Genomic DNA, 25,504 nt, shown 5'->3' on the forward strand with positions numbered 1-25,504 from the left:
GCCCTTCGCCGCCCCTTCCTCCAGCCCTGTCCCCGCCCTGTGTACCGGAAAGGATTCCCCTGTCCCGACTGTACTGATAAATATGGAAACTCCATCTTTATTGGCTGTATAAACATCTCTGGTCTGTACATTTCATACATCATAGTGCAGGGCCTGAAGGGAGGACCAAAGTGGAGGCCCCCGCAGTACAACAGCTCACTGCTTCCCCTAAAGCCCTGCTCACTCTCCCCAAACCGAGGCCAAGGCTCCTGCTCCCTCTCCCTCCCGGAAGTCACTGTGTGGGGAGGGGTCGGTGTCAAGAGGCTAGGAGACAGGAGGGCCTGGTGGGGGAGGACACGTGTGAGTGCTAGATCAAACACTGAAGCAAAACAGGCAACTGGCACAGGCAGCAAGCGGGTGCGGGTGGGGCAGGGCAGCACGGGCTCCCACTGGGCTCTGGGGTCCTGCCCTCACCGTGTGGGAGAGAGAGGCTCTGGGGTCTCAACCTGCATCCTCAGGAACTAGAGACAAAGGTGCCACAGGTGAGCTGAGGAGGGCCAGAGGGAGACAGGAGCAAAGGCTCCATTCCCGGACCTGACAGCCCGTCTCACTCTACATGCCGTGGGCACCATCTACGTGTGTACAGCTTGGGGAGCCAGAGACGGGGTTCTCAGGGACCGTGGTGCCCCAGCAGGTCGTGAGGGAGGGAGCTGGCTCTGTGGGGAGAGAAGAGAGGCCCTCGAGTAGTCTTCTAGGGAGAGCATTCAGTGAAGGAGAGCGAGGGCCCTAAGAGAGCCCCCCAGCCCAGCCAGGGGGTGACAGCAGCAACTGGTTCACACGACCACGAGGACGAGGACAGGGAACAGACGAGGAGGCGCCCCAGGAACAATGGTAAGCGGGGGAGGGGCTGTCCGGCTCCACCCTCTCAAGCCTCAGGCCCAACAGCAGCTGAGACAGAAGCACTCACTCCTCTCCCTTCACACGGGCCAATGAGGAAGGGGGACGCGGGAGCCCACGGCCAAAACCGAGGGGACCTGGCCAGAGAGCAACACCACCCTTCGGGCCTGTTCCTGTCCAACCAGGGTCTATCACCCAGGGACTGATGACTGGGGCAGGCCCGGGCCAGAAACTGGGCATGGAGGAGCTTGGCAGGGGCCTGATCTGGTAGGGGCAGAGTGCAGACATGCTCCCTGGGGCCTGCTGGGTAGGCAGATCCTCGGGAGTCAGGAACTGGGTACCTGGTTCTGCAAAGGGAGGGGACAGAGGGGAGGGGCAGGTCCAGGGAGAAGGCCTAGCCACTCAGCGGGTGCAGATCCACTTTGACTTTTTCCCCACAGCTCAGCATCCCGATGGTGGGGAAGAAGCCCCCAGAAGGTACAACAGCATCCTTCTTCCCAATGATCTTGCCATTCCGAGTGAAGAAAACCTAGGGGTGGAGGAGGACAGTGGGATGGGCAGCAGGCTCTGCATGATGCTGGGGCTACACAGGCCTGAACCCCGTCCCTCCCAACTCCCACCACCGCAGGAGAGACAGAGGGCGATGCAGGAGGTGACCACGAGAGGGCGTCCAGAGGCCGGAAACCAGCCTCCCCACTCAGCAACCCTGCGCCCCCTCCCCAGGTTCCGCCCTCTCTTCCGCAGGGATCCCAGCCCCAGACCCCCGCACTCACCACCACCTTCTTGCCCTCGTGCTCTTGCTCTATCTCCTCCCCGTCGTCCTCCTCTTCCTCCTCTTCCTCTTCCTCCTCCCCTTCCTGGTGCAGATACATGACATTCCGGACATTGCGCACAGCTCGGGCGGTCGGGGACAGGATCACTGTGTCACAGCTGTCGTCGCTGTCACCTAAGCGGCCAGCAAGCCTGAGCTCCCGCGGTTCTGCCCGCAGGACCCACCCAGCGCCCGGTCACCCCCACTCACCCTCACTGTCCAGAATGTAGTCCCGGGGGAACATGATTCCACAGCCCATTATGTCCCCTTTGTAACAGCGTGGCCCGAAGGGGTCCCCCACGCCGCTGCCATGAAAGATCTTCCCGTCGTCTGTTGGGAGGAGGGGAGACTACACGCACCTGCAGGAGGGGCTGACACCCTACACCCCCAGAGCGAGCCCCCGCTAGAAGCCCAAGTGTCCCTCCTTCCCTCTCTGGCCCCAAGGAAGGGAGGAGAGACGATGAGGGCACCAGAAGAGAGACATAGGTCTGTCCCCTCAAACGGCTGGGGGGGAACTCCCTTGGGAGCTGGTCAGAGAGCGGAGAGGGGCCTCGGAGGGGAGGGAGAGGGGGGACCAGGAACTCAAGGCTCGTCCTTTCTAAAGAAAGCCCGCAAGGAAATCGAACCAGTCAAAGGAAGAAAATGCAGAATCTGCAGGAAGGGAGCAGAGGGAGCCAACTCAGAGGCCTGGAATGTCCAGCCTGGGCCCAGTTTCCCCGCCCCTGTTCTGCTCCCCTGGCTTGTAGGGCTGGGAGGAAAAACAGGAGAAAGCGCTAGCAGCTTGGGAAGGGGACAGCAGGGGGCAGCAGGGGAGAGTCTCTCAGGTCAGATGCTGGAGGAGAGGCCCCTCGTGCGGAGTCAGGAAAATGGGTGCCCCTGTACCCCCATCCCCACAGCCCCGGTTCCCCCAGCGCAGCCCCTCACGCACCTGCATGATAAGCCACAGACCCTCTGCTCCAGCCAGGGTGCCTGTTCTTGGGATAATCCTATGCCAGCGTGAAAAAAGGAAAGCTGTGGTACCACGCAGAAAAGAAGATGGGAGAGCGGCATCTGAACCCTCACCTTCTGGAACAAGCTACAACCCAGACGGCTGCTCCCACCCCGGCAGCCTCACACCTTCAAGCACTGGAGGTTGCGGGGGGTGGGGGCGAGTGAGAAGGTGCTGGGGTGCCAGAGTTGTGGGGTGCCCTCACCCCCCATCTAGGCCCTGGTGTGTGTGTGGTAGGCTCACAACCCTCTCTCAGCCCCGAGGTGACTGGGGGTCTGTACCCTTACATAGCAGACACACATGACCTTTCTGTCTCAGGTTAAGACCCCTCTCTGCAGCCTGGTCCCTTCACCTCTCTAGGAGCTCCCAGCTCTAGACCAGAAGCCCCAGAGCTGAGCATCCCCCCAGGCAGAAAGCCAGCATTAGTGCCCACCTTCCGGGCCAGCCCCAAGGCGATGTAGCATTTCTCTCCAGGGTCCACGATCTCCACCTCAAAGTAGTGGCTACGCGTGCTGAGTGGGCGCCGGGCCTGGGCCAGCCCCACGTCCACGATGCTCTTGCCCTTGCCCAAGTACTCCAGCAGCTGTGGGGAGAAAGCCAGAGGTGGGGGCCAGGCTGACACCCCCCTGGAAACCTGGTTCCAAGGCTGTCTGGGGACCAGTTTCCTGTCTCTCACAGAAAGCCCGGCTGAAAGGGAAGTGGTGCTGGAGGCAGGAGGAGGGACTCAGTGTTCCCAGCAGGCAGGGGAGAACAAGGATGGGACGGGTGACTGGAGGTGGCAGCAGGAGCAAGAGGGCTGAGCCCCCTACTGAAGACTGCACCCACCTGCCTACTGAGCCAAGGACGCTCTCCTCGCTGTGGGGAGACAGGACAGCAGCCCCAAGATCCCAACGGCTGGGCGCCAGGACCACACAGGGCTCTCTCGGCCATCACTTCCCTCGGTCACCCTGCCTGCCAGGAAAGGGCCACCCAGGGGCCTGAACACAGAGAAGAGGAGAAGCGAAGGCCAGGCTAAGAGGAAGCCTGACGGTTTTCTCAGGGTGCCTCGGGAGGCCGAGGAGAATGCGGAGGTTAGGGGCCAAGTCCAGACGTCTGGGGGAGGGGAGACAGCTCAGAAGCCAGTTCTGCCTGGGATGGGACTGATACGCTTCTCAAGGTCTTTGTTGTACTTGGCTTTGAACAGAGATGTTTGTAGCCAGGTTGGGGAGGTGCCGGGGAGCCAGGGACCGACCAGGTCTGCTCCTGCATTCAATGTGGGGGGTTGCGGGGAGACAGGCAGAGCAGGGCTAGAAAGGCAGGCATTCCTGCTCCCAGCCCCTCGCGGCTCTTTTAAGCTGGAGCAGGGGTGTGGAGGGGAGCTGACTGATGGGCTCCTGGGGCTCCTTAGCCCCACGGTGATCCTGCCTGGGCAAGACGGGGCGGCAACCCCCAATCTGGGAGGATTTATTTATCAGTTGTCATGGTAATAGTGGGGCTGTGACTCAACCCTGTCCCCTCTGTCCCCCACCCTCAGCATCACCTGGGATTCCTTAATCCCTTTTTAATTAGCCAAACTGACCCTCAAGACTTTCTTCTACCCTCCCACCCTTCTGGCCCTGAAGAAAACTCACTCCCTGGGGACCTCCTCCACTTCTCCCAGGCAAGCCTTGGGACACTGGCCTCTCACCCCGCAAAGAACTCCTGCCTGAACAGGAAAGGCATCAAGCTCGCTGGCACAAGCGCCCAAGCCTCCGTGTGTCTTCAGCAGAGGGAGGGGCCACAACCTCACCACCCCTTCAGGGAGGCACTGGCCCCTCCTCACCCTGGATCCCCGAAACCATGGCACCGCAAGTCCATCCTCCCCTCCGCCCCAGACAACCGCAGGCAGGCAGGGGACAGGGGCACCAGGAGAAAAGCTGGAGGTGTGCGGCAGATCACTGGACCTTTCTCCCCTCCTTCCTCCAGCCAGGACTGTACACACTTCAGGGCACCCTGGTTCCGCGATGTCACACTCCTAGCCCAAGTCTCCATTATGTCACACTGCATTCTTCCATGAGAAAGAGCTCCCCTGCAGGTGGTCTGATTTACCGAGTATTGTGAAGGCCCACCCTGTCTAAATTCTACTTCTGGTCCTCTGGGTGGGCTCGGCTCAGCCTGAATTCCTCCACTGTCTCTCTCCCCACAAGGCCGGGGGTGGGTGTGTGGGGTTATGGGTCTGAAGCCCATTAACTAGCATGGACTCCACCCAGTCTGAGCAGCCCCCAGCCCACCCTCTCCTCTGCATTGCCGAACTGGGTGGGGGACTCCACAGCTGCCCTTGACCCACAGCATCCAACTGGCCTCAGTGTAGGAAACACAGTGTTCTCCATTCTCAGAGCCAAAAGACAGCGGATCCAGATCCTGATCCTTGGGAAAAACCCGCCCAACCATTCCCTCTGCCTGGGCCCTGAGGAGGGCAGGCTGCCTTTTTGTCTACGGATAGGGTGGGGAGGCTTCCTTAAGCTACAAGGCCAGGAGGATGAAACACACTAATGCAACACACTAATTCGGGGCTCTAAAACTTACTCCCCACCCTGCAGAACAGCTCAGAAAGCACAGCGGCTCACCGCCCAGAAGCCTGGGTTCCTTGCACAGTCAGAAAGGAACCACCACCTGCATCTCCAAAAACCAGTGACAAAGTGAAGTGAGTGCCAAGGGCTTAGTCTGAGCCCGGCAGGTGATAAATGCACACGTCGGCCTTTCCTGAACTGGAAAGGAAATGGGGTTTATACTAGAATACCCCAATGTTCCAATGCTCCCTAAACATTAACAATCATCCCAAAGCTACAACAGACTGAAACTGCCAATCACAAAGAAGGAAAGGATCTTTCATCTCAGCCCTTACCCTCCTCCCCCAGCACCAGAACGGCCCCTGAGGCTCTCAGGACTGGTCACTGTTTCCCTAGGATACTCCCCAGATGACTCCGCCCAGATGACCAACTGTCTTCCTCCCAAGGCTTTCTCCTCAAACAATGCCCCTATCAACATCTTTGGTGGGGGTAGGGGAACTCGTTCCTGAAGGCTCCCAAGACCCCCTATACCTCCCTCTACACACAACAGAAGGCTTGAGAGGCCAAACAGTTCACCCCAAGAGCAGAGGCTGCAGACCAGGGTGCAGAGAGCCTCCTGCACCCCACCCCTCCCTCATAGGCAGCACCTACTCTTCGCCTCCTCTCCTGCTTCGACCGGCCCTTGCCAGACCCTAATCCCTCTTGACAGGATCAAGGGAGGGCTCAGTGCCCCAGGGCCTAGAAGCAGCTGAAACACACACCGGGAACATGCCTCCCACAGGCCAGCTCAGGCCCCAACACGGTCTCCTCCTGGGTTGGGTCTGGGGAGGACCCCTGAGAGGGTGGGGCCTCATTCACCCCACTTGTGTATGAAAGCTGCTGCCCTGTCACTAAGGAATTGTCAGAGGAGCTGTGAACAGAAACGAGGAACAAAGACAGAATGAGTCCAACCCCCAGCCCTGCCGACTGCCCCTCGCCCTCAGCACGTCACCTAAGCACACTGCGCAAGGCCTGGGGATGGGGATGAGGGGAAGCCTCCCCCATCTCAGCGCCAACATTGCAACAGCAACTCTTCAGCATCCCAGAGCTCTGGGAAGGGGGGCGCTCTCTAGGAGGGGACAGTAAGACAACAGGAAGCAGGGAAAGACTGCCCTCTGGAAAGAGCCAGGTCTGTCCACACATAGATCCTCAGATCAAACAAACACAACTAAATATTAACAACTGTTAATCTAGGTAGTGGAGACCCAGTGGGTGTTTACTGTGCTACTTTTTCAGCTTTTCTGTATGTTACAAACTTCTCAGAATGAATTGTTAGGGTTTAAAAAAAAAAAGTCTGGAGTTGAAGTCTCTTTTCTGTCTGGGAAGAACCAGTGAGAAAGGATAACTGGGACTATAAAACTGAAAGAAAGACAGAAGTAAAAGCCTTCCAAGGTGGCCAAGAAGACTCACCTAGGAAGCCCCTGGCTAATGACACTAGACAGGAAAGTCTCTGCGAAAGCGGGCTTAAGCCCAGGAACTCTGGACTCATTCTGTGAGATGGGGGCAGGAGAGACTGGTTACAGTAGAGTGGGCCTGGGTAGAGGGCAGCATATATCAGAGAGTGGGAAAGATGGGGGGAGGGGTCACAGAAGGAATATCTAGGCTTAGTTCTGTTACTAATTCACTGTGACATTTGATCAAGTCTCTCTAATTTTCTCTGGGACTGTTTTCTCAGCAGTACAAGAGGATACGTGGGAATGTGCAGGCAGTCACACGGCTGGGGGGCGGGGGACGTGGTTTGAGGAGCTACCAGCATCTTGGGTCTTGAAGCCAGGGATGCTAAACGCCCTGCCCATCAAGAAACTGTCTCACTTAAGAGGCCCACAGTCTCCACACTGAGAAACCTCGGCGGGATGGCATCAAAGCCTGCCCCAGACCGCCCCAGACTTTTATGGTTCCACAGGGTGCTCTCCTGGGAACAACATCAGGGCAGGAGAAACAGGCTGCAACCATAGCAGAGGTCGAGGTCCCTGGGAAGGGCTCCGCACAGAGGGGGACGTAAAAACAGGAAGGGCAGAGGGGAGAAGCAGCTGCACTAGACATCTTTAGAAACAGGAGCCACAGGCGCAGCCCAGTGACCTCTCTCAGGCTCCTGCAGCCTGACACTCGGATCACCAGATCAGAAATACAGTGGATGGTCAGAAGGGACATGAAGGAGGCGGCCAGGAGGCGAGAGTGGGGATGGCAGGTCAAAGGGCTGGAAGAAACTGGGTAAGTCACCCTCACTTGAAAGATGGGGTGCTTGGCAAGACTAGAAGAGAGGCATCCCTCAAGAGGCTCATGTCCAAGGCAGTCCCAGAGGAGCAAGTATGCAGGGAACAGCATGCCTACCCTGCCAGCTCTCCCTAGCTGGGGTTGGGGCTTAAGAGAAGAGTTAAACTCAATAGCTTACATCTAAGAAAGAAAAAAAAAAAAATTCTTAAATGCGTGGCCTGAGGGCACTGGGGGAGGGGCAGAGAGGAAGGCAGGCTATTTATAAACATCTACAGGATTCCGCATCAATTAGAAAAGACTGCCTGGGAGGAGCAAGGAGCGGAGTGGGGCCAGGTCCAGGCAGGGAAAGGTGCCAGGAAAACTTGAGGAGAGGTCAAGGGTGAGAGCTGGAACATCGCCCTGGCTCAGCCCCAACTTCAGCTCTGTAGATGTTGTCAGAATGATGGTGGAAGGGGAAAAGAAAGAAGAGAGGAAGATCAGGGAGTGGACATCTGAGGCCTCCGGGCTGGTGGCCATTGCAGTCCCTGGACCCCAGAGCCAGAAGCGGGTGCAGAGTGTGAGAAGCCGCAGGAGTGCACGCTTCCTACCATTTTCCCTGGATTGGACGAACCTTGCACTCCAGAAATGGAGAGCCTTGCTCTTAACCCACTCCCACCCCCCACTGCTTCTGTTTTGCTATGAAAGGCTGAGTTAAAAACAGCCTGGCTTGGGGTGAGAAGGCCAGAGGGTGGAGGAAAAGGTTGAGCCAGGGGCGGGAGGGCAGCAGAGGGACAATTCCAAGTGGGAGGCCTGAGCAGCCCACTAGAGGTCAGGGCCAGACCCCTGACTCAGCAGCCATCCACTTCCAAGCTAGCATGAGGCACAGAGGGTAAGTATGAAGAATTTCCTTCCCTCGAGGTCTATACACTTCCCAACCAAGTTTAAAATCTAGTCAGGGGACTAACACAGGTATGATGGGATGTATGAAAAGGCCAGCTCTGGAGGGTCAAGGACTCTCACTGAATCATCATTCGCCTCCATTCTCATCCTCTATTAAATGTAGGAAGGCCGAAGAGACTGACATGGATGCTTAAAAAAGATCTCGAAGAACCTCTCCCAACGCGAGTAGGATTTATAACGACACCTGTCCCACATTGCGGTGGATGGAAAGCTGGGCCAGCTGGGCTGGGTTCAAGCCAAAAGGGAGGTCCAGGCATCCGGCCTCTCCAAAGTCAGCCCGGCCTCTCAAAGGCAGACAGACGTACAGGGCAGCAGTGTGCACTGCCCTGGGGGCTGAAGGAACCAAAGAAGGCAAAGAAGAGCTACTGCTTTTCCCAGGGTTGAGCGATGAGCCTGAGCTCTCAAACAAAAGGGAAGGCGGGAAAGGAAGGCCAATGCTAAGAGAATACAGACCTGAACTCAAGGATTGTGTCGGGGTGCCAGGCACTCCTGCCCAAATTCTCACTTTCCAAAACCCTACAGAAGACACTGTCTTCACTGCCTATCCTAAGCAATCCTAAGAGCCTAAGAGCTGGGGCCCCTAGAGCTCCCCCGGCGCCCTCTGCACACCACCCCTTACTTACGGTTCCACAGACTCGGACATCGTGTAGCCGGCCCCACTCATCCTCGTAGCTGTCCACCATCATGACGCTGTCATCCTCACGGCCCAGCTCAGCATTGAGATGCAGCCGCACCTCCTCACCCAGCGAGTGCATGCCCACTGCCGGAAACAGCCCGTCCGGGGACATGGGCATGATGGTGGAGCCCACCTGTGTTGTCGGGAGGGAAGAAAGGAGGGAGCTACCGCCTGGCTCACTTTTCCTACGGCTCATCTAATTCTCACAAGGGGACTTTTGAGAATGATGCAACCAGGCATCATCACATACGCTGACAGGAGAGCAAAACAAAGGTACAGAGAAGTTTTTAAAAAGCTGCTGAGCACTCCTGGCTGAGCAAGGAATCCACAGAGCTAGAAGGCAAACGCCAAGTTTCTCAACGTGCCGCCAAATACCTTTGGTACATGTTGAGTGTAGACTGGAGCAGGAAGAGAGCTCAGGATAGATGCTAAAGGAGAAAAACCCTTCAGTGGAGAACTGAGAAAGTGATTTCCCTGGGCAGGAGGTGGGGCTAGGGAGGAGAAGGAAGACAGCCGGGGTCTCTCCTATGTGTTCTTATCCCAGCCCTCCACCATCACTAGCCTTTGAAGAGGGAAGGAAAGGAGAAGTGAAACAAGGAACACAAAACACAGAAAAGACATACCCTCAAAAGCACTCAAGTCAAAAGTCCCAAGACAACCTCCAGCTTACAGAGCCAGGCCATAAACTCTCCCTCTTTTTGCCTGCTCAAAACCTTCCTCCACATCACTCCATTCTGTCCCCCACAAATCCTGCCCCTCCTCCACTGCATAAACTTGTCCCTCTGTGTCTACCACCTGGGGACAGTCCCAGCTTCCCCTGGGTGAGGGGAGGGTCTTCTACATGCAGGAGAGCCCAGGAGAATTTAAAACTGAACTGAAGAAGATGGGAAATGAGCCTAGGGAGCCCTGGGCCAGTCCCAGCCAGCAGACTCTTTCACAGCACTCACACAAGTCCCTGGACAGCTTCAAGCCATTTAAATCCCACTTAGGATGTCCCACTTACCCGCTTCCCATTTTTAGTGAAGAAGATCTGGGCAGTCTGCACATCAAAGGACACTGGCTCAATGCCACAACCAATCCGGTCCCCAGAGTTGCACTTTGACCCAAACTGGCGACCCTTGGCTCGGCCATTGTAAAGCCTGTGGACAGGGCGGAACGACACTCAATCTGAGCCTGGCCTCCCAACTTCTCCCTAGTGCTCCTGCTCCCCATCACTCTGCAACACCATCTACCTGCGTCCTTGGATGAGCTCCACCCTCCCCTTTGAGTCTGCAAACCTCCAAGGAGAGTCAACAGGCCACCTTCCTGACCTGGTCAGAAAAATCTATGAAAACACTTCAAAACCAGTGAAAGTGAAAGTGAAGTCGCTCAGTTGTGTCCGACTCTTTGCAACCCCGTGGACTGTAGCCTACCAGGCTCCTCCGTCCATGGGATTCCCCGGGCAAGAATACTGGAGTGGGTTACCATTTCCTTCTCCAGGGGATCTTCCCGACCCAAGGATCGAACCCGGGTCTCCTGCATTGGAGGCAGACGCTTTAACCTCAGGAACGGCCAAAGCCACCCTGAGGTAGTCCATTATATCTCAGACTCCCAAATCCGCAGAAAAGGGGTTGGGTGCCACAAGAGGCAACTCACTTGCCATCATCAGCATGGTAGGCCACAGAGTCAGGCAACCAGCCAGGCTGGTGATCCAAGCTGTAGTACTGAGGGACCAGTCCCACAGCAATGGTGCCCCGGACCCCACTGTCCACAATCGACACCTGGAGGGAGGAGAGCAGGACACAGTTAGCACAGCGGGGAACAGACACCAAAAGGGGTTGAGGCTCAAAGAGCCAGGAGACAGGGGAGTCAAAGAGAAAGGGCACCCAGAGGGAGAACTGGGGAAAGTGGGAGCCCATTTTACCACAATTACTTAGAAAATAATTTCCAAGCCATGGAAAAAGATAGGAGATGGAGATGCTGGGCTTGGGTGAGGGGGTGAGAAAAGACATGGGTCAAATTCTACCAAGGTGAAGGGCAGGAAAGCCGAAGGGACAGGGTGACAGGACTCTACGGTGCCTCTCAGATTAGGCATCATGATACCCTGGGCCCTATTCCCAGCCAACAGGATAATCCTGATGTAAAGTTTAAAGAACTAGGTCAAGAATCCAGTAAAAGAGCTCCCTGGATCTAAACCATTTCACCCCCTACTCTGCCCACCCATAGCCTTGATCACCTCAAAATAATTGCTGTCCTTTGTCAGGGGTCGAGAAGCCACATAGCAGCCAACTTCACCAGAGTTTCCATGGTAACTGAAGGAAAAATGGAGAGGGAGATCCATTAGCATCCTAGCCCAGGAATTTGGGGGAGCGCCTTAGTGTCCCCAGCCCCCACCCTGTGAAGGCCAGCAGAGAGGAGAATCCACCTGGTCACATGGGATATCTGCACAAACACCATAACAAGATACTTGAGGTCACCCGCTGCCTCCAGCAAGGGTCCAACCCATACCAGACCACTGTAAGCCTGGCTTACTCACTGCCAGTGGGGAAGAGGAGGCAGAGCCTCCCGCAGTTGCCTATTAGGCGGTCTCACACCCTGTCTAACCTCAATCCTTCATGCTGCAGCTTCAGCCCTTTTCCTCTGGCTCTGTCCTCAGTGGACTTTGAGAATGGCTAGTCTCCATCCTCTGGACCAAAGTCGTTCATTGATTGAAAGAGTTATTCACTCTCTACTCCTCAACTTTCTTGTTTCCAGGCTAGACAGCACTACTTCTGTCCCTCTTCCAGTGACAACTCTGTGAGAGAATTAGGTTCCAACGGACTCAGAGGAGAGTTTCAAGCCAGAAAACAGAGAGAAAACAAACACACAAACCAAAGGGTTGGAAGGCAGTGAGCAGGATGCACTGCAGGGCCATCCTTCCCAAAACAGGAAGTCCACTGCCTTTGAAATGGTCATTCTTTCACCAAACACAACTCAAGAGATGCAGGCAGGAGACCCAGGCACCGCACAGACTCACTGGAGTCCTCTCGACAAGACAGTTGGGCAACTCCTGAGACCCCAGCAGCCTCCATCTCTGACATGACTGCTTCCCACACAGACCAGGACAGAGGGACCCAGAGACACAGGCAGAGAGAGCTGCAAGGTGAAGAAGCACACACTGCTCCATTCAGAAAGGCCTCCAGAGTCCACTGCATCCCCACACAGTGTAGACAGCTGTCTGCTTCTGCAAAAGCCCCTTTTCGTCTCTAAGACCTGGCACAGAAAGGAAAATAAGGAAAATGTGAAAGCCCTCCCTGAAACTCACCTCAAAGTGTCTCCATCTACAAGAATATGCTTGAACCTCTCCTGATATCGGAAAGCCCGGACCTCTCGAATCTCCCGGATCCGCCGGCGCCAATTCAGAAACCGGTAGTGCAGGTTGAGGTCATCCATCTTGTTCATGAGAACAAACCTGCCAGGGGGAGAAGGGACTTGAGGAGGAGGAAGCAGGGCCCTGAGCACCTTGGCCGGTTCTACCCAGAATGCAGAAAGGACTCTAGACTTGAAGTCAGTTGCCTAGATTGACCTCAACAATCCCCACCCTCATCCTTTTATTCAGCAAACATTTACCGAGCTCCCACTATGTGCTCCTGCTGTCCAAGGTGCTACGGATACAGCTGTGAATAAGATGGATGGGCTGCCTATTCTCATAGAGCTTCCATTCTACCGAGGGAGACATGATAGACAATAGACAGACATGACAATGTTAGACAGTGCAGGAACAAGCAGAGTGACATGACGAAAGAATAACGAGTTGAACTCTATGAGATGAAAAGGTGACTGGCATGTGACAAGCCCAAGAAAGAGCATCCCAGGCAGAGGGGACAGCCAGAACACAGGTCCTGAGGGGCAAGGCAGCTGGCATGATAGGAAATAGAAAAAGGATAGGTGACTGGTGTACAGGGAATGTAAGGCAGAAAAAAAATGTATCAGAAAAGGATGGAAGGAAGGTAGGGGCCAGATCAATGCTCTACAGACCACGTTAAGGAGTTTGAATTTTATTCCAAGTATGATGGGAAAGCTCTGGAGGGTTTTAAGCAAGGAAATGATATGTTTCTAAGGCTTATCTGATTGTAAAAATCATTCAGGCGGTTGTCTGGAGACTAAACTCAACACAAGATGAGCAAAACAGAGTGGCAAATAATTAATGAGGAGACTGTTGCTGCTGTTCTAATGAGGGATGGCATCCACAAAGATGGTAGTAGGGAAGAAGGAGAGGAGTAGGATGACCCAGGTATTTAAACCACCAACAGTGCTAATGCATAGGTGAATGAATTTTCCCCAAAGTGACAAAAAGAGGAGTTACTTTCTCTTCCCATATCCCAAACCCTGGGACAAGGGTTCCATCAAGGCCTGACAGTGTCCTGCATACAGTAGGGGCTTAGGAAGCTGACTAGGCTAAATTCACTCCCCATGCGCATATTTACAAGCTTCTGCAGTAGCTGCAAGCCACTGCGTGGCTCAGGAGGGTAGGCACCTGCGGGGTAGCCCTAGGACTGGCCTCCTCGGCACTCGGCCAGGGCTCGATCCCAGGTTGATGCTGGCGCCCCAGACCTAGGGGCATCTGCTTGCCTAGAATCCCATAGCCTTTGGCATCAGCGAGAGGAGGCCGCACCGGGCCCCGCCTCCACCCGGATCACTCAGAGGAGACCCGGGGGAAAGGAGCACTGGCCCGTCAGTGTGACTACGCCCAGACTCCCCAGGCCCTGCACTGGGCCGAGAAGGGTCCCCAGAGAGGAAGCCCAGCGACCAGAGCGCAAGGCCCCGCCCCTGACTCCGAAGCCTCCGCCCAGGACCCCCGCCTCCCGCCTCCCGCCTCAGGCTCGGTGGAGACCGACCCGAGGCCTCCGGGACCCCGCCCCCGATCCCCGCCTACCGGGGCCGCCGCGTCCTCCTCATCCATAGGCCTCTCAGCTCCGCACACTAGCTCTTCGGCCTCCGCCACCACACACATCCGGGTCCCCGCCCTTCCTACGCTCCCCCAGGCCCGCCCCTTTGCACCCACTCCGGCCAATCTGCAGCGGCCGAGGACGACAGGCACCTGCAGGAGCCAATCGAAGGACGCAGGCCGGACTGGGCGCGGCCCGGTGAACCGGGTACCTAGCGCCGGGTAGGGGCTGGTAAACCCGGGTGTCGAGAGGGTGGTAGGCGGCGACGTGGCGGCCCGGACGCCGCACTGGGCGCCCCGGGCGCTGACTGGCCGCTCAAGGGGCGGCTCCCACCCCGGGCGGGGCGGGTAAGGTCGCTGCGTACCCACAAATACTGTGACTATTCCCTCAACGCCAGTTCCGTGTCAGACGTGATGCTAAGAGCTCTGTAGGAATGTCCTTATGAAATCAGTCTTCTAATTAAATCCTGTTTGCGTGTGCAGAGCCTGAGACTGGTCTCCATAACGCGTGTGCCTGTTACCATATGTTTTCTATTCTCCAGAGTTATACCATTACCGTGTGCTTTATATTATCTCTAGCTCCATTTTATGTCACCTTGCCTTCATTCTGGGCAAGGCATTCCTACCAGGAGAAAACTTCGAATGTAAAAAGCAGAGGGATTGGTGTGACTTAAGGAAAGTTACGCTGGGGCCATAATGAGTAGGGAAGATAGATATGGTACTGACCTTTATCACACACCTACTGGAGGGTGATTATTGCCATTCTAGGGAAGACTTTCCCCATTTCCTCCCATTACCAAATTTCTCTTTTCCAGGTAGGAAGGTTTTTTCCCCTCCTCTGTTTTTTTTTTTGTGTGTGTGTGTGTGGGTTTTTGTTTTTTTTTTTAAGTGTTTATGGAATCTGTTACAATATTGCTTCTATGTTTCGGTGTTTTGGCCATGAGGCATGTGGGATCTTAGACCCCCTTTCCCGGATGGAACCCACAGGCTCTGCGTTGGAAGGTGAAGTCTTGACCACTGGACCACCAGGGGACATCCCCTCTCCTCTGTATTCTTATACCATTTTCTTTGCACCTCATTTACAGCACTTATTACAGTCTTACTTTTACTATGAAAATAATCTATGTGTGTAGATGTCTCTCTGCTGGAGTGTGGGCTCCTTCTGACTCTTGGGAGCCATCGTATTCTTATCATAAAGAGGTGCTCTACAGATGTTGAATGAAATGGAAGCCATGCTATCCTATAACATAAACAGTAGCCACTTGGCATAATGGAAATAGGTGTCAGAAATAGATGTAGGCCGGAAATTAGGAAATCTGAATTAGAACCCCAGATCTGTGACTAACATTTACTTGTCATGTTTCCTTAGGCTCCTTAATCTGGGACAGTTATTCAGTCTTTCCTGAAAAGTAGATGCCAATTATTTTGTATAATGTCCTTCAGTTTCATTTTATCTATCATTTTATTCATTATTAGATTGAGGTTATACATTAACAACTTTATTCAGATCTATGAGTAATTTTAAATTAATTTTTGTGTATGTTATGAGGTATAGATGAAAGTTCTTTTTCTTTTTTTACACATGGAGATCCAATTGTTCCAGCAGAATTTGTTGGAAAGATTGTCCGTTCTCTACTGAATTCCTTTGCACCTTTGTCAAACATGTATTGAACAACTGTTATTAAAAAAGTCTTTTGGGGACTTGCCTGGTGGTCTAGTGGTTGGGACTCCATGCTTCCAGTGCAGGGGGTATGCATTCAATCCCTGGTTGGGGAATTAAGATCCCACATGCTACGGGGTGTGGCCAAAAATAAAAGTGTTTAAAAAAAAGAAATCATTAGCTATATTCTTGTGGGTCTATTTCTAGACTCTCTGTTCCACTGATCTGTTTTTTTACCTTTATGTTTTTATTATTATAATTTTATAATGTCTTGAAATCAAGTAGTATAAGTCTTTCAATTTTGTTCTTTTTAAAAGTTGGTTTGAGTTACTCCAGGTCCTTTGCATTTCCGTATGAGACTATCAGTTTGCCCATTTCTACCAAAAAACACTCTGGGAATTTAATTGGCATTACACTGAATCTATTGATCAATTTTGGGAGAACTGACATTTTAACAATATGGAGTCCAATCCACAAGGATTGTACTGATACCTTCCACTCTAATCCAGTACCACAGGGCTGATCCTACCCTTCCTCCCTACTTCTCTGTAACTTCTCTCTCAGACAAAGAGAAACTTAATACCCATTACTTATTTGCTCCACCCCAGTCTACATTGAGCAGTTTCAAAATTTTTAATCCATAAGCCCATGAGAAACAAATTTATCAGCTAGAGTACAGTGTTTATGTAGCGTATAGAGCGTGCCATTCCATTTATCAGTAGCCTTACAGTTTCCAGTCGAAACACTGTTTTCCAAAGTTACTTAGATCAGCACCTTTTTTCCCCTTACCACCTTAGTGTGTTTATGTCATGTATGTATAATATAGTTAAATTTACCTGTTACAGTCTGCATTCTATCCTGGAATACCCTACCATCCTGTTTGATTTTTTAGGTGCTAAGCATGTGTTGGATGGACAAATATTAATTCTAAGCTCCCTGTGAACACAGTTCCTCCTTAATTATGTCCATGTCATATAGTTACATCCACATAAATAAATGCTCTATCAATCTATTGATTTTTATTCATGTAATTATAAAAAAAAAAAAGCAAACTTCAGACCTGCAGTTATTACTCCTTCTTCACTAATGATTCCCAGTTCCTAACCATCTGACTAACTCCAGCCCAGTCTAGAAAACTTCTCTGCTCCCTTTCTAGTTCACCTTTCTCTGGTATAACTGGGACACTGGGAATCTAGGCAGAACAAGTCATGCACACACACCCGCTACATGACCCTATACTCTCATACCTCTTACACAAAGATGTGCTTTTCTGAGACAGCCTCCACCCTTCCCTCTCTTCAACCTATCTTAACCTATCTTTTCTCCTAAATTCTATTTTAAAGACCTATTCTCCAGGAAACCCTCTTTGATTTATCCTGGGGCCAGGTTTCCCTCTCTTATTGAACCCTGACCACACTCAGTCTCCTTGGCCTTTACTCTGAGAACAACAGGAGGGATAGGGAAAGTGAGAGGAGGGACTGAGAAAGCCAAGAGCTGCCCTGGGTCACCTGGGCTAGCTCAGAAGTATAGAAGCACCAGTGGAGCCTCCAGAGAGTTACAATGTACCCCTTCACCTCTGAAGGCCCTCCCCCAGGACTGCCTTTTTTCTCACCCAAACAACAACCTTTACTTGTATCAATTCCGAAGATGAGCTAGGAGCTGGGGGTCCAGAGATGAAGAAGGTATGGGGCTCTTATTCACAAAACACTCATAATCTAATTGGGAAAATAAGACACGAGAAAAGATAAGCAGATATTTAAGACAGCAACACAATAATATGGATGAATTCAGAGAAAGGCAGACCGCTGGCCAAGCAGGTGGGGAAGAGGTGGCAGAATCTGGTCTGTAGTAAGAGGAATGGCAGGGGGGAGTTTCATCCTTATGAGCTGAAGACTTGTAGTCCAGATTACCTCTGAGCATCACACCTTCACCTCCCCTAATCTCAGTTCAGACTCAGAGATGAGAAACTGCCAAGGGTGATCCCACCAACTGGTTGAACCAGAGTGTGCTTCCAGGGCTGACTGTCCACTGGGTCATGATTGCCATATGGCAGCACAGGTCCATGGGCAGGGAAGAAGGGCATAGCTACCACCAAAGTCATTTGAGGAGGAGAAAGCCACAGAAGCAAGACCAACTGGGAGGCTGCATGTGGGACAGATGGCAGAAATCAGAGGCTGGAGACCAGCTGCAGTTATCACAACAGTTCCCATCAGACCCATACCAGACTTAGGCCACATCATGATGTGGTCATTTAGCCATCTCTCTGGGGCTTTCCATCTGTAGACTGTGCTACCACTTGTCTTTCTGCAGACTCAACACTCAAAAGGATCCAGGCAGGCCCCCTCCTTTACCCCTCATTCTCAAAAGGAAGTTAGCACTTGATGGCGCTGTGGGTTTGGAGGGACCGGTTTGGGTGAGAGGAGGAGGAGGACAGAGTGTAACCTGTAAGAGAAGGAGGAAGTCCTGTCAAAGTTTATTTATAAAAAGCCTAAGTAACAGCCCAAGCTGTCTAGCCTTTTCACAACCGTGACAGAAGCTTCCTCTCCACAGAGGCCAGATAGGGTCCCAGGGGTCTGTTTTGACCCACGCTCCATCCTGAGCACTTACTGAGACCTTCAGACCTCTGCTCTGGGTGCTAAGGTGAAAGGCATCCCAAAGGGAGGAAAGCAGAGTTTGAGAGTCTCAGTCTGCAAGGAAGAGCCTAGTTAGATCTCAGCACTGGAAGCACACAGCCCTGGACACCTAGGCCGGAGGCATGGGGGAGAGGGAAGAGCAGTGCTGGGGACGCAGGGGGGACCGGGCTGCTCAGGGCTGTGCCGAGGCTACAGGGCAGGGCCCAGCCGGGCAGTGGAGTATAACCAGGGGAAGTCTGGAGAGGTGATGTAGGAGGGTGCATGGGGGAGTTTGGGAAGGGAGCGGTGGATGTGAGAGGCTAGCAGAGTACTGGGCTTCTGTGCAATATAACCTGCAAAATCACTTTACCCAAACTTTTAAAAGCCACACTGCGATCCTGCAGGGAGCGGGGCCATCTCTTTCCCATCCCAACTTTCCACAGAATTTTCCATCTTATTCAAGAGCAACAAGGTGGAGTCAGGAGAAAAGCCCTAGCCAGAGACATGTACTGGGCAAAATCAATAGTGATAAGGATGGAGGGACAGGATGGAGCACACTACCCTGGGGTCAGAGCTTGAAGCAGGAGGCCCGAGAGCCTCCCAGAGTAGAGGAGAGCTGCCCCTCCCCACTGCCCCAGCACCGTCCTCCCTGCCTGCCCAATCTGCGTCACTGTCTCTGGGCTACTGGAAGATACTGCTTCCAAGATGTTCTAGGGTCCTAGGGCAGCCCTGTGGGGAGGGTGCTGGGAGTAACTTTTTTTTTCATTTACCGAAAAGTTCAGGAAGCTCTTGCTGACATTCTTGCTTGGGGGCCCAGAATTTAAACTTAGTCACTGCCCAGAGCCCTTGTTTTAGGAAAGAATGAGATGGCCAGTGTTGCGTAACCCAGAGCTGTGTGGGTGGGGGTTGCAGAAGGAAACGGTCCTTCTTCCTCCCTCTAGGAAGGAGGCTCAGCTAGGAGTTCTGGGGATGGGCAGGGTACTGCCTGGGGAAGGGAGGCCACGAGTGGGGGAGGTGGGGTGGACAGACCAATGGAGTGAAAGTCCAGGAGAGCAGGCTGACCCAAAACACTCAGCCCCATTACCGTCCAACCTCCCTTGGCATAGAACAGCCTGAATAATCCAGAAAACCCAATGGATGATACTGGGTGGGGATGGAGTGGGGGCCAGATTCTGGGAAAGGAGAGGAATGGAGGGGTGGGCTGACTTGGATGAAGGACAGAGGTTGGTTGAGGTCTGCTCTTTGGCCACTGTCCCTTAGAGCAGCCAGAGTATGGGTTCCTCTACCTCCCCACCCCAACCCCCCATAATTTCAGCTGGTCAGTCACCCATCCCTACCTCCCAGGTGTTCAGCCAGTTCTCCTGTTGCCACACTGCGGCCTCGCTGCCTCCCCCCCACCATGGCCCACAATCCTCCCAGACCTTCATGGCCTCAATATAGTCCGAGGATTTCTGCCAGTTCATTCAAGGTGTACTCCCCCCGTCTTCCAGCATTCCAGCACCCTACCCAAGTCTGACCCCATCACCTGCCTTCCCCTCAGTCACATCTCAGGGAAACTTTCTCTTGCTCCTCCCTCAGGTTTGCCCTTCCTCTCCTCGCCCTGGGTTTATTCTCTCCCAGCAGCAGTCGATTCTCCCAAGACCCCACTTCTCCATCGTCTCCGCCTTTTCTCTCTTTTCTTCGCCCACATCCCCCTTCCGACCCCCACACCACCCCTTCTCCGTCCCCTTAAGTCCGCCATCTTCTCCCTCCCCACCGGAGTCCCTGGGTCTCCTTCGCCCGCCACACACACGCCCGAACTGGCTTTCGGGTTTCCCCTTCATCCCAACTCCGGTCCTCTCCCGCTTCCACCACTTTCCACCCTCCAGGGCCTCCAGCCAGCTGTCCAGCTCCCAAATTCCGGGCGAGATTCCCGGGAACAAAGCAAGAAAAATCAGAGTAATTTGGGAAGAAAACAGAAACCGGGAAGGGAGGAGGTAGAGAAGAGTGGGGAGGACCCAGGTGGAGGGGGGGCCTCTCCAGTCCCACCCAGTTTAGGGGATGCCCCTGCCTTCTCCACACGCCCCCCCTTCACCTGGCTCTTAAAGGGCCCGGCCCCTGCCGGCGGCTACTTAAGGCAGAGGGGCGGCGGCGGGCAGCAGCTGCGCTACGACTGCTCTGGGAGGAGCGGACGGGGCAAAAATCCTGACCATGACCCCCCACAGGCTGCTGCCGCCACTGCTGCTAACTTTGCTGCTCGCTGCCCGCCCAGGAGGCGCCTTGGCAAGGTGCCCAGGCTGCGGGCAGGGGGTGTCGGCGGGTTGTCCAGGGGGCTGCGCGGAGGAGGAGGATGGGGGGCCGGCGGCGGCGGCGGAAGGCTGTACGGAAGCTGGGGGCTGTCTCAGGAGGGAGGGGCAGCAGTGCGGGGTCTACACTCCCAACTGCGCCCCAGGACTGCAGTGCCAGCCGCCGGAGAAAGAGGATTTGCCTTTGCGGGCGCTGCTGCAGGGCCGGGGCCGCTGCGGCCGGGCGCGCACGCCCTCGGGTGAGTCCGCCGCGCCCCGCCCCTGCCCCGCCCACGTGAGCCCCGCAATTCTGCAGGCTGGGTCCCCGAGGGATGAGCTCGGGGCAGATGGACGCTTCCTTCTCCCCATCTCTGGCAGATTCCAAGCAGTGCCTGCTCCCCTCCCTGTCTTTTCTTCGCCTGACACCCTGACTTTCGCTTTCCATCCTGAGCTCCGAGGGGGGGTGGTATATTCAGTGGGGTGAAAGGGCAAGTGCCGGGAGCTCCTACAAGGCTGGAGTGAGGCTGACGGCCCTAGGGATGAAGCAGGGAGATGTCTGACCCCGCAGCCTTTTTTGCCCCCTCTGCCTATTTTCTCCTGAGGGGAAAGGGAGGGTTGGAAGGGTTTAGGGACTTGCTGTATGCCACAGAGGCCCAGCTCCTTCAGTCCTAGACCCCCAAGCTGGAGAAAGGACCCAGACATTGTTCCCAGCTTCCACTTAGAAAAAGAGGGAAGAGAACTCCAGACTCCCAAACCCTGAACACACTGAGAAATACCTCCTTTTAATATCAGGGCGTCCAAAGCACCTGAACATAGAGTGAAAAATAGAAGATGGCTCAAATCCAGAGCTGTTTTAGACTAGACTAGGGTCAGAGGGTTGCCGCTAGCCCTCTCCCCCGCCCCCAGGGGGAGGGTTAGAGGTAGGAAAAGAAGGAATCTGCCAAATCAGGGTTATGATTTAAAGCTTTTCAGAACCCTCCACCCACCTCACCCCACCCTAAGCCAGAGAGGAGAATAGAAGGCTGAGTCATTGAGTGGGTGGGACAGAAGTGAGTCAGAACCTGAAAGATGGGGGGCAGCAGGGAGATGCGGAGAGCAGGAAATGTAAACGCCCCTCCCCCCCGCCCCAGGGGCATCTGAGCGCCTCCCTGGGAAGGGATGGGAAATCAACTTTCAGTTTCTTTCAGTCCCAAATGCCTGGGTCCAAGCTGTTTGGGGTTCTCCTGGAAAGCAGCGGTCTGGGTGGGTCACAGGAGGCAGCTGGGAGCATGGTCATGGTAGGATACTGAATAGAGAGAATGAGAGGCAAGATCTGAGAAGTGTGGAGGAAGAAGGATCAGACTTGAGATTGCAGAAGAAATGGTTCTTGGGTTTTGAGATGGGAGCAGCTGTCTAGGCTTGAGGTCTGGGGGCTGAGCAGAGCTTGTCTTTGTGCGTGGAGAGGGAGAGACATCACTTCAGGGCTCATAATATTTCATTTCTAGCTGGGGCAGATTCCAAGCAGCGGTGACTCTCCCTTTAGACTAGACTAAAAAGACTCCCTGTCTTTTTTTCGCCCCGACACTCTGACTTTCCCTTCTCATCCTGAGCTCTCCCCAAGCCCCCCAGTACCGTGCATAAAACTTTTTCCAGAGAAGGGAGCAGCCTGCAGGTTGGAACCGCTCATTCCTGCACCTTTGCAGCCTGCCCGCCTTCCACCTCCTGGTGAAGGGCTGAATCCCACAGGTTCCTGGGACCGCGGGAGTTGAGCTTGGCTGAGCCTCGGGGGACCAAAAGGCCCCCATTGCAGTGCCCCCAAATTAACTGTGTCTCCGGCCTGGGAGGGGTAGGCTGAGTCACTTTAGGGTCACAGCGGGGACACACATTCCACTTGGGTCCCTGCTGACCCCCTCGCACCGCCGTTTCTCTTCTGCCCCATCTCCCTGGCTTGGTGCGCCCCCTGCTGGCCTCCGGTGGAACAACCAGGCCTTTTCACCCAAAGCCCCAAGGCTCTTTATCAATGCCTGTACGGTATTGATTTTCGCTTTCCAAAGTACTTGTCTTTTATAAGCCTTAAAACTAGCCTGGGGATATTATCATGAAAGGTAATATCACCATTTTTCAGAGAAGGAAACCGAGGCCTGGAGAAAGTAACAGTGGAGCCAGACTCTAAACCCCATCACTGCTCTGAAAGTCCCGCTCCTTTCCACTTGACTCTGTTTGACATCTGGTTGATTTCCGGGCTCTTTTTCCCCCATTCCTCTTGTGTCTGTAGGGGAGAATCCTAAGGAGAGTAAGCCCCAAGGAGGAACCGCTCGCTCGCAGGACGTGAACCGCAGAGACCAACAGAGGAATTCGGGGACCTCTACCACTCCCGCCCGGCCCAATTCTGGGGGCGTCCAAGACTCTGAGATGGTGCGTTTGGGGCTGGCAGGGTGCAGAAGGGGTGGAGAGCCCTGGAGATTCTCCTCTGAGACCACTCCCTTGGGCTTGGCAAAGTCTCCCATCCCAGTCCTGGGAGCCTGGCTGGTGGGCCCAGCAGGCTCTGCAGCAGAGCTGTCCCTCCCCCCAGGGTCCCTGCCGCAAACATCTGGACTCCGTGCTGCAGCAGCTCCAGACCGAGGTCTTCCGCGGGCCTCACACCCTCTACGTGCCTAATTGTGACCATAGGGGCTTCTACCGGAAGCGGCAGGTGAGGCCGTTCCTCCCCTCCCTGGGCCCATCTTACACAGTTGGGTAGGGGCTTTACAGAGTTGTATAAATGAGACGCTGGCCTGCCTTTAGGGCTCTCCCAGCTTTAGGGCCACGCATAGAGAATAGCTAACCGCAGCTGTGGGAAGGGTTAGATTATCCAAGTGAAACTGAAAGTCGCTCAGTCGTGTCCGACTCTTTGTGACCCCCATGGACTGTACAGCCTGCCAGGCTCCTCTGTCCATGGGATTCTCCAGTCCAGAATACTGGAGTGGGTAGCCATTCCCTTCTCCAGGGCATCTTCCCAACCCAGGGATCGAACCCAGGTCTTCTGCACTGCAGGCAGATTCTTTACCATCTGAGCCACCAGGGAAGCCCTTAGATATCTAGTGAAAGTGAAGTCGCTCAGTCGTGTCCGACTCTTTGCGATCCCATGGACTGTAGCCCACCAGGCTCCTCCATCCGTGGGATTTTCCAGGCAAGAGTACTGGAGTGGATTGCCATTTCCTTCTCCAGGGCAACTTCCCGACCCGGGGATCGAACCCGGGTCTCCCGCATTGTAGGCAGACGCTTTACAGTCTGAGCCACCAGGGAAGTCGAGATTATCTAAGGAACACCTAACTCTGAGAGAGGTTCACATAAGCATCAGAATCACCCTGCCATGAACACCAGTGGCAGAGCCCCACCCGCGGAGCCTGGGAATTTGCATTCTAACATGGCCCCTAGTGATGCTGTTGGTTCAGAAACCACACTTTGAGAACCACGGCTCTGGCCTAGAAGAACGGGCGTGCTCTGGTGGGGGAAGGGAAGCCAATGGGCCTCACTATCCTGAGAACACTCAGAGGTTCCCGCAGACTCAGACTCAGGAGTCCACAGCGTGTTCCCAACCCCGGGGGCCCCTCCCATCCCTCCCTCTGGAGCCTCGGGCCACAGCTGATCCGTATGCCTCTCTCCCCAGTGCCGCTCCTCCCAGGGGCAGCGCCGAGGTCCCTGCTGGTGTGTGGATCGCATGGGCCAGCCCCTGCCCGGGTCCTCAGAAGGCGGCGATGGAAGCTCCCTCTGCCCCGCCGGAAGCAGCGGCTAAGCCTGGGCTGGGGGCTGCAGGGCCACTGGCAGGAACATGGGGCCATCCTCTTGGGTTATTTGCTGAGTGATGGGTAACTACACCATTCAGGCCCTGCCCCACTGTCCCCCTCACCCCTGGGACCTCACATGTGGAAAGATTGCTGGTGTCAGCTGGGGGTGTTAATAAAGCTGTGTTGGGGGGATCTCTGGTTTATGTCTCTGTGTTCACCACTCACATTGATGGAGTCACTGGCCCTTCTTTCTGCCTCCGTCCAGACCCCGCCATGGAAGCTCTCTTCTCTTGTGCACTGCCTTCAGTCCTTCCTTCCACACTCAGAATGACCGAGACAGCCACTGGTAGAGGTTTCACAGCCTCAAGCCTCACCCAACTGCCCACCAGGGAGTGGGAGGCAGGAGATGGGGGTGGGGAGACATTGAGGCCTTGGCAGGCCTTGGTCTGAAGTTGTGACCTTGTTTCTACCATTGATCTTTGGACATAGAGGGAGAGGAAGGATTAATAGTTAATCCCCACCAGTAGCTCAACAAAGAGAAACTCAAGGCACTTACCATTCTGTTCCTTTGTATTAAAAAGGGAAGGAAATTAGTACTCATTGTGCTCTTGCCATGGGCCATGCCCTGGTCCATGTGCTTTTACCTGGACTACCTCATTTTGTGCTTACCTTGTGAGATAGGGACTTTTGAACCTGTTTTTCAGAGGAGGAAACTTCAGCTAAAACTATTTGGGTCCTTTGCCTGAAATTCCACAGCCAGCAAGTGATCAAGGGAGGATTGAAATCTGGTTCTTCCATACATGATAATGCTGGCATCCCTCAGGTGCTGAATAAGTTTTTGTTTTGTCTCCTTTCTACTTACCTGCTAATCCAAGCAGGTGTAGGGGAGGACTGGTGTCCAGAGCCCCCAGCACCCAGCCCTCCCCAGAGGGGCCACAGCCCCGCAGTTGTCTCAGGTACCCCCCTCATAGAATAGTAGTCACGTGCACACACAGCTGTGTTGACAAGGTTCTTTCACACACCTTATGGTCTCAGGGAGCTGAGTGCCCCTGATACCTGAAGATGTTGCTGACTCTTCCCCAACCTTCAGCCTACTAAGCAGGTGAAGCAGCCGTTCCAGGTGATAAGCCTCAGAGGGGCAAAGTCCCCCTCCCCATGACATGTATGGCTGCAGAGCCCCCATTCCTGTGGGAGAGAGCTGGGCATCTGGATGGTGGCCGGGGGTGTTTGTTGGTGGGAGTGGGG

The 25,504-nt window shown here is 54.4% G+C and overlaps 2 protein-coding genes across 2 annotated transcripts; one reads left to right on the forward strand and one right to left on the reverse strand.

The window, feature by feature from the left end:
* Positions 1-71: 71 nt before the first annotated feature.
* On the reverse strand, positions 72-14,110 carry SPRYD3 (SPRY domain containing 3). The gene is made up of 11 exons (XM_043446327.1): positions 13,966-14,110; positions 12,355-12,501; positions 11,287-11,362; positions 10,707-10,831; positions 10,075-10,210; positions 9,019-9,204; positions 3,109-3,258; positions 2,616-2,673; positions 1,898-2,017; positions 1,650-1,822; positions 72-1,405 (listed from the first exon to the last, which is right to left on the reverse strand). The coding sequence occupies exons 1-11, from the start codon at positions 13,986-13,988 to the stop codon at positions 1,271-1,273; spliced, it is 1,329 nt and encodes a 442-aa protein (XP_043302262.1). The 5' UTR covers positions 13,989-14,110; the 3' UTR covers positions 72-1,270.
* A 6,069-nt stretch (positions 14,111-20,179) lies between these two features.
* IGFBP6 (insulin like growth factor binding protein 6) lies at positions 20,180-24,451 on the forward strand. The gene is made up of 4 exons (XM_043446590.1): positions 20,180-20,773; positions 22,768-22,907; positions 23,065-23,184; positions 24,142-24,451. Exons 1-4 carry the CDS (start codon positions 20,440-20,442, stop codon positions 24,265-24,267), a joined length of 720 nt encoding a protein of 239 aa, XP_043302525.1. The 5' UTR covers positions 20,180-20,439; the 3' UTR covers positions 24,268-24,451.
* The last annotated feature ends 1,053 nt before the right edge of the window (positions 24,452-25,504 follow it).

Source organism: Cervus canadensis, chromosome 25 (assembly GCF_019320065.1).
Source record: "Cervus canadensis isolate Bull #8, Minnesota chromosome 25, ASM1932006v1, whole genome shotgun sequence".
Taxonomy (NCBI): Eukaryota; Metazoa; Chordata; class Mammalia; order Artiodactyla; family Cervidae; genus Cervus; species Cervus canadensis.